The sequence below is a fragment of the Elephas maximus genome, chromosome 8 (assembly GCF_024166365.1).
Source record: "Elephas maximus indicus isolate mEleMax1 chromosome 8, mEleMax1 primary haplotype, whole genome shotgun sequence".
NCBI classification, from domain to species: Eukaryota; Metazoa; Chordata; class Mammalia; order Proboscidea; family Elephantidae; genus Elephas; species Elephas maximus.
Genome location: NC_064826.1, coordinates 133,196,735 through 133,209,548, shown reverse-complemented (window position 1 = coordinate 133,209,548; position 12,814 = coordinate 133,196,735). Strand labels below are relative to the sequence as shown.

The following is a 12,814-nucleotide window of genomic DNA, read 5'->3' as shown; positions in this document are numbered from 1 at the left end:
GTATGACAAAATGCTAATATTGTATACTGGTAATATATCAGTTATTATCCACAGTATAAAAACATTTAAGCTTTTACCCATTTCATTCCACCAAGAATTTGAAGTGTGCTTGGCTGTTAACCGAAAGGTTAGAGGTTTGAAACCACCCGTCACTTTGTGGGAGAAAGATGTGGCATTCTGCTTCCGTTGAGATTTACAGCCTTGGAAACCTTATGGGGCAGTTCTACTCTGTCCTATAAGGTCACTGTGAGTCAGAATCGATGGTAACAGGTTTGGTTTTAATTTTGTTTTAGAAAAAGTTACAATGAGATCATAATAAAATGGAGAATATGGACCAGGGAAATATAATATATCTAAGCTTATATTGCTTGGGTATATTTCCCTGGTGGCGCAGTGGATAAGTGCTCAACTGCTAATGGTAAGGTTGGTGGTTCAAACTCACCAGCCACTCCACAGGAGAAAGATGGGGCAAGCTGCTTCTGTAAAGATTTACAGCCTTGGAAATCCGGTGTGGCAGTTCTACCCTGTCCTATAGGGTCGTTATGAGTCAGAATCAGCTCAACGGCAGTGGGTTTTTTTTTTTTTTTTTTTTGGTTTAAGCTTGTAATACCATTATTACTGAGGTTGAAGCAGACTCTTGTGGGCTGTGTATATATCTTGCATTCCTCTTATCTGGTCTTCATGTTCTGTGTTTTATGTTTTTTAAAAAAATATGAACTAAGGCACAAAATTTGAAAACCATTTGATAAAGAAAAAACTAGATTAGTGATTATTCTTCATTTTGGAGGAAGAAGTACGTGTCCCAACATCAGGGAGTCACATACAGCCACGCGTCATGTAATGCCCACGGTATGTTCTGTGAAATAAGATATTACGTGACTTGGATGTTGTGCAAACACTATTATATACAGACAGTCCCCTTGCTAGATGTAGATATTAAATTGCAGACCTAAAACCATTTTGAATGTCATTTTTTTAAAGTTCTCTTTGCCTGATTCTATAAAAAGTATACCACATGTAGTTTTTGTTGACCTTGAGTTCTCATGAATATTGCTTAATGTACTATAATAGATTGAGGCCTTTGGAGGCCATGAGGGAGGGCACTGTGCTTTTCAGTGGCATTTCAGCTATTCTCGCCCTGTGGCGACCTCTTTTCTGCTGTCATATCCCGCCATTTTTGATCAGTTGTTTTTCTAGAAACTTCTAACTTTTCTGCTGGCTCAGCTTTTTGTCTTTTTATTCTAGCTTGTGGCAGGATTGAAAGCTGCAGAGGAAATAAGGTAACTAGTTAACATGTGTAAACTAGCCTCACATCAGCTGTGCCTAAAAAGAAAGAGAACTGCCACTTTTATGTCCTGCAGCTTCTGCTTATCTTATCAGTCTCCTTGGATTCTCTCACAGGATTTTTCTCTGCATATTCTGTCCTTCATTATCCTTCTACTGTGCCGTTCCCCTCCGCCACTTAATAATTACTGACAGCAAACAACTGAGTAACTGCTATTTGTGATTCAGACTTTAGCTTAGATGTCACTTCTAAGAAGTCATCTCCAACCCTGCAGATTTAAGACAGCAGGGCTTCCCGTATGCTCTTAAAAGTCACTGATCTTTACTTCCCCTCTCAGGGCTCTAGTTGCTTTATATGGAATTGCCCACTTACTGATTTGTAGTTCCTGCCAGACCGTTAGATTCAGGAGGGCAGCCTGCTGAGGGTTGTTCACCACTATTCCCAGATATTAACTGGGAGTAGTCGTTATGTCTTGTGGTCTAATCTTCTGTCTCTTGATGATCACACTTTAAAATCAGATAGCCTAGTAGACTTCTGTACTTTTCTCCCAAACTCATCTCAAATTCCTGTGTTTAAATCTATGCTAATTTTATATATATATACATATATATATAAAACACTGTATTGTTACTATTTGTTTATTTTTGTCTCTCTTGTTTGACTGACCCTTCTTCAAAACCAGGACCATATCAGTAGGCTTCTTTATATCACCAGTGACAGACACGAAGGCACTGTATTTGCTTTTGTTGAATTGAACCAAGTAGTAGATGTTTCGACTCTTGGAGCTAGAATTTAGTATTACTAGAAGTAATTTCTTTACCTTTGAAATATAGTTGATTGTAATATGTGTTGATGGCTTTATTATGAAAAAAAAAAGTACGTAAAAAACAGTAATTTGGAGCATATTTTATGGATTGAATGATAATATAGCAAAGCGGTGACTTTTTTTTTTTTTTAACCTCTCCTTTTAAGGAATAGTTGCAACAGACTGTATAGTGGTGATATCTATTTTTACAAATAAATAAATATCCTACAGGTCTGGTTTAATACTCTGACTGAGTAAAATCCGTATTCCCATTGATTTACACATTTTGACATGGAGGCATCTTTGTTCTTAACTCTGTCTTTTAGGTTACTATCGCACTGAGAGAGATAAGGGCACCCAGTACGAACTCTTTTTTAAGAAAGCAGACCTGGTGGAATATAGACATGTGACCCTCTTCCGCCCTTTTGGACCTCTCATGAAAGTAAAGAGCGAGATGATCGACATCACTAGATCCGTCATTAATATCATTGTGCCTCTTGCTGAAAGAACTGAAGCATTTGCACAGTTCATGCAGAACTTCAGGTAACTCTCAGGGCTTAAGTCTTTGGCTAAGTCCTGCCAGAAGTCACATTTCGTGCAGATTTACTTAATTTATCTTTATTGGGTACTTAGAATTACAGAATAATTTTATAAGCTTTAAGGGAACTTTTTTATTTTTGATATTGTCATTTATTGTAAAACATGAGTAGTATGTTGTTTTATTGAGAGTTTGAATCTGGAAGTAAATCAAGAATGACAACTATTAGAAACTAAATTTGAGGGCCTTTACAATTATATGTGAACTCATTTTAGAACAAAGTTTTAAAAATTAACTTTAATGAGGCATAATCTCCACACAATAAAATTCACTTTAAGTATACAGGTCCCCAGACCTTTGGCAGATATTTACACTCATGTAATCAGCATCCCAATCAAAGTATAGAACATTGCTCTCTCCCCAGAAAATTCCCTGCAGAACAAATTGAGTTTTAAAATTAAAATAAATTTTAGAAGGACAAATATTCAGCTAAAAATGGGAAAGAAATTATTCCATCTTGGGAAGCAAAGACTTTTTCACTTTTTTGTCACTGAATTTGTATATTTCAAAACGTGGAAGTGTTAGTTAATAACTATTAAGGTAACTGTATGAGGAATGCAGGAGAAAGATGTGGCAGTCTACTTCCGTAAAGTTTACAGGCTTGGAAGCCCTCTGGGGCAGTTTTCCCTGTCCTGTGGGGTCACTGTGAGTTGGAATTGACTTAAGAGCAATGGTTTGGGTTTTTGTAAGTGAGGAAAGTACTGCTTTATTGTTTTAATTTAAGAATTGCCATGTTTCAATTACTTTTAGATATTTAAAAGTAGGCCAAACAAAACTTATTCTTCTGTTAATGCTTTTTAAGTGACCTTTTGTATTTCGAAGTGTTATAAATGTCAAACTAAGTATTCTAGACTAATATCCTAGTTTTAATGCTTTGTAATCCTGATCTTAATTCTCATAATGAAATTGTTAGATATAAAAGTTAGCACTATTTTTTAGCAAAATATCAAAAAGCCGTGCTTCCAAATGAGTTTTACCTATTTGAAATAGTTTGAGACCTGATTTCCTAAAGCATTTTTTAGACTGCCTTTCTTGGAATTGCCATCAAAGCCTATATTGTTCTTAATGCTAAGTAATCTCAGTCATGGCAAATATATTCTTTGGTAGTAGATACACTTTCCAGAATTAGTCAGCCTGAGGACAAAAAACTCTTAATCCAAAGCTTGAATATTTGGTTCTGAACTAATTGGACTTACTCATTTGAGTAGCTTGTAACTTGCTTCTAAAGGCAATACCAAAGCCAAAATTTCAAAAATATTTTGAAACATGGCAATATTGTTGGAATGTGTTTGCTGTAATGCCTTTAACATTTCAGCACTATTGCTGCTTTTATATTTACTTAAAGCTTTGTGTTGAGTTTCTAAGTGAGTAATACGTCGCTGTTGCTTTCTGAATAAGTAGTGCCTCACATGTTTTCTTGAACAAACTTTGTTCTTCAATTCTGTTAGGGATGTATGTATTCATCAGGACAAGAGGATTCACCTCACAGTGGTGTATTTTGGTAAAGAAGGACTGTCTAAAGTCAAGTCTATCCTAGAATCTGTCACAAGGTTGGTGAGCCATTGTCCACATTGAAGTCCTCGATATTTAACATGAGAAGAATGAGAATATCTGTATTTAATGAGTTAATAATTTTGAATAACTGCTGTTTAGAAGTTGGCTTAGCATGTGTATGGTGGTGATCATAAATTCCTGATTTCACATGCAACCCTAAATAACTCATCTTCCCTTAAACTCTTTGCAAACAGCCTGGCATGATTAGGGCACTCTCGCTCTAGGGCCCACCACCTTTTTATGTTTGTTTCCATTTATTGTTTATTTTCTTCTGATGAACTCTTTCCCTTTTTCTATGTGTAATTCTCTTTGATACCATCATCTGAGCCTTTGTCTTGCTTGTCATCTTTGTTTGTTTTCTGTTTTCCCAAGCTCTTCTGTCTTACCCTGCAAATGATGCTTAGGTCTCCCATATCTTTAAGAACCCCCAGCTGACTCTCCAGTACCCAGTAGTACTTTCACATTTCTGTCCTTTCACAGCTAAACCTCACAAGATAGTAATGTTGTAACCAAGCAACTTATATAGTATCTGGCACATAGTAGGTGCTCAGATGTTTGAATGAATGAATAAATTAGTAATTCCTTAATGCTTATGAATTCTGTAGCTTCTCAGTCTTCTCTAAATTGTAGGCCCAAAGTTATGGCCTGCTGCCAATTCAGCCTTCTCTTTATCATCCTTTTTCATCTCATTTTTGTGTTTGACACCTAACCAATACTTCCTCCTTGAAGCATTCTGTATTTTGTAAAAGGTCAATACTTCGTTAATGTAAGATTATTATAGTGTAGCACGTGAGCTTTTCTGACTCTGCCAACTCTGTGTCTTTAATTTCTTCTTTACCTGCCTACCCATTGTGGCCATTCCTTTAGAGGCTATGTTCTCAGAAGCCATTCTTCTTAAATCATCCAACTAACATTTGTTGAGTCCTACCTGCTGTGTTCCAGGTACACTCCTTTGGAGTCTGACTGGGGCAGCTAGAAGAAAATTGGGCACAAATGAGTGAGATGCTGTTCCTACCTTGAAGGGACTCTGACAGCATTGGTATATATAAGCACAGGTCATTGTCTTCTTCTTTACACCAGCTCCTCCTTCTAATAGCCCTCTTTTAGTTCAGAGTAAAACCATTCTTACGAATTCTCTGAGAGTCAGAGTCTTACTCGTTGTTTGCCATATACCACTAATAAGTCAGTTCTTACCTACTTCATAGGACCTCTTCTCTGTCCTTTCCTTGCTGCTGCCAACCACCCTAGTGCATATTCTTCCTCCCTCCATTTCTTCCTTTCCTCCTCTCTTTACCATTTTTCAGTCACTTTCTTAGTGCCAAGTATTTATTTACGTTAGTTTATTGAATTCATCCTTGTATTATTCAGGGCTCCTCTGTGGCAAAGATGGAAACCTACCTTGAGCTCTCTTAAGGAAATAGGAACATTCCTGAAGAATATTGGCTAGCTCCCAAAATTAAAGGGATTATTTCCACCAAATTTTTGAAAGTATAACAAAACAGCTTTGGCATCTCAGGGAACTAGAACCAGAAACTTGAATACCATCAAAATTCTCTTGTCATCTTCTTGTCTGTTTTTCTCTGCATGTTGACCTGATTCTCCTATTGCAGATTGGCTTCTTCCACGTGGTGAGGGATATGGCTGTTGGCGGCTCTGGGCTCACAACTTCTCAGCTTTGCCATCAGAGAAGAAAGAGCTTTCTCCCACCTGCAGTTGAGAAAATCTCAGGGAAGGACTTTTTGCCCACTTTTGAGCCAATCACTATGGCCAGGTGGGGTGAGGGTATTGTGATTGGCCTAACTTGAGTCTGGTCCCCACCCCTAGAAGATTATTGTGATTGGGGTGGGTAGAGAGTGAGGAATACTCTGTGATCAGTTCCTCTACTTGGTGCTGGGGGTAGTAGGAGATAAGGGGGTGTGAGGAGGAGGTGATCGGCAGTTGTCTAAAAGAAGGGGAGGGAGCCCTGGTGGTGCAGTGGTTAAGAACTTAGCTGCTAACCAAAAGGTCAGCAGTTAGAATCCACCAGGTGCTTCTTGGAAACCCTATGGGGCAGTTTTACTCTGTCCTATAGGGTCACTATGAGTCAGAATCGACTCAACAGCAACAGGTTTGGTTTGGAAGAAGGGGAGAGGAGTCATGGGTGCCCTGACTACTCGGTGTCCACTCCATGGATAATTTGAGCCTTTGCTCCCGTGTCTCCATTACTCATTCTGTACTACTAGGAGACTAACCTTTTTTGATCCAGCTATACCCTGAAGTTCTCCACCCTGAGCCTCACCTGATGTTCCCACCTAGGCATCTAGTTAGCGGGTTGGGGTGGGCCCTGAGCATTTGCATTTCTAACACATTCCCAAGGGGACTTGATGCTGCAGATTTGGGGACCTAACTATGAGAACCACTGCCCTAACAGAAAAACCTTGCTGACACCTCCTTGCCTTTAGGATACTGGCCAAATTCTTAAGCCTCTCATGAAAGGTGCATTCAGTTTGACCCTTTTCTGGTCTTCACAGTGTTTCCATACTTTTTTCCAACCTGATTTGTATGATCCCTGTTCCCTAAATGCTTTCTACTTTCTCTTTTAGAATGATTAGAAAATTGCAATGACCTGTACACTCACCACTGAATTCAAGATTTTAACCAGAGCATAACTCAAGTTCCACTTCTAACATCTTCTCAGACTACTCCAGGCAAAAATGATCTCTTTTCTCTGTACTGCTGTTCATTCATTCATTCAGCAAATATTTATTGAACTCCTACTCTATGAGATATAGTGTGTCCAAACTAATGAACACAACAAAATCCCTGTTTTCATGGAGCTTACCTTCCAGTTAGGGGAGACATATGAACAAATATGTAACATATCTGGTGGTATTAAGGAAAATAAAGCTGAATAAAGAAATAGGCCAGTGCTGCTTCACATATGGTAGTCAGGGAGGACCCCTCTGATTAGGGGACCTTTGACCAAAGATCAAAGGGCGTGAGTGAAGAGTGTTCTTTTTCCGTATCATTCATGCAGTTGCATTCTTTATTAACCAACAGCATGGCAGTTTTTTCCCATGTGGATATTTCTTATTTCCCCAGTAGGTTTTTAAGATCCTGAAGGACAGTGGCCATTACTTAACACTGTAAACCTCACAACACCGGTAGCAAAGAAGGGGCAGAGAAGTGGTAACACCACCAGCATGTTACCTCAGGTTTGGGCGTTTAGTGAATGTCTGTCCCTGGTGATGGTTATACATGTGAAGCTGGTGGTTTCCTTTCCCTGTTATGAATGTAGAACCAACATAATAAAAAGGTTTGAAGTGTAAAACATATTTTGTAAATTGTGTTGAAGGAAGAGAGTTGTTAAAATTAGTGGGACTTATCGTTTGTTGTATGTTGTTTCCTCACAGTGAGTCTAATTTTCACAATTACACCGTGGTCTCATTGGATGAGGAATTTAATCGTGGACGAGGACTAAATGTTGGTGCCCGAGCTTGGGACAAGGGAGAGGTCTTGATGTTTTTCTGTGATGTTGATATATATTTCTCAGCCGAATTCCTTAACAGCTGCCGATTAAATGCTGAGCCAGGTGCGTAAAACATTGGTAGGTGATCTGAGTTTAGAATTTCAAACACTGTCAGCATACCCTGTATTTTGAGTCAGATTGATTTGAGGGAAAAGAAGTTTTAATTAAAGTCTAGTTTTGTTTTGTCTTTTTCTTTTAACATTATATTAGGCACAATTTAATTGGAATACTAAGTAGAAAATTTGCCACTCTGAAGCTCATATTCCTTCTTCTTGAGGCCAAATTCTAATGGCTTTAAAGCCAAATAAATAAAAAGGAATAAAAAGTGTGAAATTAACAAGGAGGAAGCTTCACTGGTCAGAAAAGAGATGTCCAGGTGGTTTGGAAATATGTGCAAATCAGAAGTGTCCAACTTCAGGCTAAGGTTACAGACACATATGCAAGAATCTACATGAATTGCGTGATCTCAAGAAGTATGCATTTTGGGGTGACTTACTATATATACTTTGCTTATGTCGTAGATTTAATATATGAGCAAATGGCATTTTTATAAATCAAGTTTTATTTTAAACGTGAAAAGGAAGTGTTCTGTATTAAAGAATCTCATAGCAAAAATTTTTTTTAATGTAGACTATTCATATCATGCAAATGATTACCTTTTTATTAGTCAGTTTGGTTGGAGATAGTTGCCGGGAATTCTCTGAAAGCCTGGTGAGTAAATGAGGATTTAAGCTTACTTTTGTTACTCCAGAAAGCATGAAATCCAAAATGTGGAAGTTGGAGGAGAAAGGTATTTGCTCAATGTAAAATAAATGTTCTACTATCCAGAAATAAATCAGGTTTGCCTCAGGGAATTTGAGCTCCCTGTCCCTAAGTGGGTTTTAAGGAAGGTGACATGAGCATCTGCTGGGATCCTTATAATAAAAATGCTACTGCGTTACCTACGCAGTGCTCTCCAGGTTACCGGACGCTTTCTCTGACCAGGTTTGATTGAGGCCAATCATGAAAAGGGCTTCTCTGCTGAGCGGTAGTTGAGCTAGTTAGACTTCCAGGCCCCTCAGTGCTGGCCACTTGAATGCTAATAACAAGGGCTTCTGCTTACCATTTCAGGCATTTTGAACCCTTAACTTTTCCAGACCTTGGTTCAAATCAGTTTATAGTTCTGTATTTTAATTATTCACTACATATCTATTCATTGTACAGAATTCTTTGAATTTACTGTTTCTAATGCTTCATTTTGAAGGGTGTATTTAACAGGAGTCTCTGGATTTTTTGGTAATTGTCAGAGGTTAACTTCCTTCCGTTACTGCTGATAGATGAAATAAGGAGCAATGAATGGCTCACCTAATAAATATCTGAGAGAATACCCTAGTGTATCTCCTCATAGTCAAAGGGAGTAAATATGTAGAAAATATGTAGAGCACCCTTTAATCTGGTTTTTCTGGGGTTTTTTATTTTTTATTTTTGGCAAGGTTATAGTTTTGTGGACTGACCTACTAATAAGTTACAAAGTTATCAGCATGTTCATCAAATTAACAGGCTGCTCAGTAGCCTAAATATGGATCGACAAGTTGTAAATAAAATTGTCATAGGTGATAAGAAAGGTTAATAAAGCCTTAACAAAGATTACACTGAAGATCAGCCCTTCATTTTATAATTTCTTTGTGTAATATAAAACATATATTTTAATTTATAGGTAAAAAGGTGTTTTACCCTGTGGTGTTCAGTCTTTACAATCCTGCTGTTGTTTATGCCAATCAGGATGGGCCACCACCTGTGGAGCAGCAACTGGTAAGACTTGTGCTTGTCAACTGTGGAAAGTTTGAAAGGCTTTTCCTAGATTCTTTCATGTTTGTTATACAAGTAGAAAAAAAATTTCAATAAAAAATGATAGTTATTATTTACATATTTCCGTAGCCTCTTCTTCCCCCATAAAATACTTTCATACTTACTGTTTCAGAATTAAGTGTCCTTCTGAATCTAGGCCACAAAGAAAAACCTCATGTTCCAGAATGTGGAAATTGTACAATCATTTCTGCCTACTTATTTTTGTTGTTATTGTTACGTGCCTTCGAGTGGGTTCTGACTCATAGCGACCCCACATACAACAGAACGAAGCACTGCCCAGTCTTGTACCTCCTCTACCTTGAGGAGGCAGCTCTTCCCCAGTCATCTTTTGAGTGCTTTCCAACCTGAGGGGCTCATCTTCTGGCACTATATCAGACAAATGTTCCGCTGCCATTAAGAAGGTTTTCACTGGCTAATTCTTTCCAGAGGTAGACTGCCAGGTCCTTCTTCCTAGTCTTAGTTTGGAAGCTCAGCTGAAACCTGTCCGCCATGGGTGACCCTGCTGGTATTTGAATACCAGTGGCATAGCTTCCGGCATCACAGCAACATGCAAGCCCCCACGGTATGACAAACGGACAGACACATGGGGAACTTATTTTTAGTAGTAATAAAAATAAATTTTAGATTTAATTAAAAACCTACTAACTAGAAATCAGAACTATTCTAATAAATAAGAGGAATAAAATATGATAGGAAATTACTCAGAAAGTCATGGAATGGGAATGTCATATATCAAAGCTTGCAGTTATTACCAAAGCTTTATTTATATAAGCTTTAAAAAAAATTTTTTATAAACTTAAAATTTATATAAAAAAGTTACAAAGATAGTGCAGAAAATTCCTGTATTTCACCCAGTTTCCCCAGATGTTAACATCTTTGTTGTTGTTAGGTGCTGTTGAGTCAGTTCCGACTCATAGCAACCTTGTGTACAACAGAGTGAAATACTGCTTGGTTCTGTGCCATTTCCACAATCATTGCTACGTTTGAGCCCATTGTTGCAGCCATTGTGTCAGTCCATCTTGTCCAGAATCTTCCTCTTTTTCGCTGACCCTACATTTTACCAAGCATGACGTCCTTCTCCAGGGCCTGGTCCCTCCTGATAAAATGTCCAAAGTACCTGAAATGAAGTCTCAGCATCCTCACTTCCAAGGAGCATTCTGGCTGTACTTCTTCCAAGACAGACTTGTTCGTTCTTTTGGCAGTCCATGGCATGTTCAATATTCTCTACCAGCACCTTAATACAAAGGTGTCATTTCTTCTTCGGTCTTCCTCTTTCATTGTCCAGCTTTTGCATGCATATGAGGCAATTGAAAACACCATGGCTTGGGATCAGGTGCACCTTAGTCCTCAAAGTGACATCTTTGCATTTCAAAACTTTAAAGAGGTCTTTTGCAGCAGATTTTGCAGCAATGCAATACATCATTTGATTTCTTGACTGTTGCTTCCGTGGATGTTGATTATTGATCCAAGTAAAGTGACATCCTTGACAGCTTCAATATTTCTCTGTTTATCATGATTTATTTGTTCATTGTTTATTGGTCCGGTTGTGAAGATTTTTGTTTTCTTTGTGTTGAGATGTAATCCATACTGAAGGCTCTAGTCTTTGATCTTTATGATTAAGTGCTTCAAGTTCTCCTCACTTTCAGCAATCAAGGTTGTGTCCTCTGCATTTCACAGGTTGTTAATGAGTTTTCCCCTAATCCTGTTGCCATGTATCTCTTCATTTAGTCTGGCTTCCTAGATTATTTGCTCAGCAGATTGAATATGTACGGTGACAGGAAACAACCCTGCCGCACACCTTTCCTGATCTCAAACCATACAGTATCCCGTTGTTCTGTTTGAACAGCTGCCTCTTGATCTATGTACAGGTTCCTCATGAGCACAGTTAAGTGTTCTGGAATTCCCATTCTTCACAATGTTATCTGTAATTTGCCAAGATCCACACAGTTGAAATGCCTTTGCATAGTCAATAAAACAGAGGTAAACATCTTTCTGGTATTCTGTGCTTTCAGCCAAGATCCATCTGACAGCAATAATTTTGATAATTTCCACATTCTGTTGGATTATCGTTTTTTGGAATGGGCACAGATGTAGATCTCTTCTAGTCAGTTGGCCAGGCAGCTGTCTTTCAAATTTCTTGGCATAGAGGAGTGAACACCTCCAGTGCTACATTTGTTTGTTGAAACATCTCAGCTGTTGAAACATCCTGTGAATTCCTGGAGCCTTGTTTTTTGCCGCTGCCTTCAGTGCAGCTTGGACTTCTTCCTTTGATACCATCGGTTCTTAGTCATATGCTGCCATTTGAAATGGTTGAATGTTGACCAATTCTTTTTGGTACAGTGACTGTGTATATTCCTTCCATTTTCTTTCTTTCTTTTTTTTATAATTTTTATTGTGCTTTAAGTGAAAGTTTACAAATCAAGTCAGTCTCTCACAAAAACCCATATATGCCTTGCTACACACTCCCAATTACTTTCCCCCTAGTGAGACAGCCCGCTTTCTCCCTACACTCTCTCTTTTCGTGTCCATTTCGCCAGCTTCTAACCCCCTCCACCCTCTCATCTCCCCTCCAGGCAGGAGATGCCAGCATAGTCTCAAGTGTCCACCTGATCCAGGAAGCTCACTCCTCACCAGCATCCCTCTCCAACCCATTTTCTGGTCCAATTCATGTCTGCAGTGTTGGCTTCGGCCATTTTCTTTTGATGCTTCCTGTTTCGTTAAATATTTTGCCTATAGGACCCTTCAAAATTGTAATTTAAGGCTTAAATTTTTTCTTTAGTTCTTTCAGTTTGAAAAATGCTGAGTATGTTCTTCCCTTTTTGTTTTCTAACTTCAGGCCTTTGCACATCTCGTTACGATACTTTTGTCTTCTTGAGATACCCTTTGAAATCTTCTGTTCGGCTCTTTTACTTCATTATTTCTTCCATTCATTCTTCCGTTCCATTCAAGGGCAAGTTTTAGAGTCACTCTCTTTTGACTTACATTTTGGTCTTTTCTTCCTGTCTTTTTGTTGACCTTTTTCTTTTTTTCGTGTATGATGTCTTTGATGTCATTCCACAGCTCTTCTGGCCTTTGGTCATTAGTGTTCAGTGCATCAAATCTGTTCTTGAAGTGGTCTCCATATTCAGGTGGAATATACTCAAACTTGAATTTTGGCTGTCATGGACTTGTTTTAATTTTCTTCACCTTCAGCTTGAACTTGCATGAGCGATTGAT

The 12,814-nt window shown here is 38.4% G+C and overlaps 1 protein-coding gene across 9 annotated transcripts in view; it reads left to right on the top strand.

Annotated features, from left to right (window-relative positions):
• Positions 1-12,814, top strand: part of CSGALNACT2 (chondroitin sulfate N-acetylgalactosaminyltransferase 2) — a 101,893-nt gene that overhangs the window by 29,333 nt on the left and 59,746 nt on the right. For 5 of the 9 annotated variants that reach the window (XR_007518509.1, XM_049894698.1, XM_049894700.1 and 2 more), the window contains exons 3-6: positions 2,417-2,633; positions 4,137-4,238; positions 7,635-7,813; positions 9,447-9,541. Coding sequence is in view for 5 of the 9 variants with exons in the window: in XM_049894698.1 (XP_049750655.1) it covers positions 2,417-2,633; positions 4,137-4,238; positions 7,635-7,813; positions 9,447-9,541 (593 nt within the window). In the remaining 4 variants the exon portion in view is untranslated. Of the gene's footprint in view, positions 1-2,416; positions 2,634-4,136; positions 4,239-5,852; positions 6,014-7,323; positions 7,437-7,634; positions 7,814-9,446; positions 9,542-12,814 lie in introns of those variants that run through there. The other 4 variants (XR_007518512.1, XR_007518510.1, XR_007518511.1 and 1 more) reach the window with 4 other exon arrangements.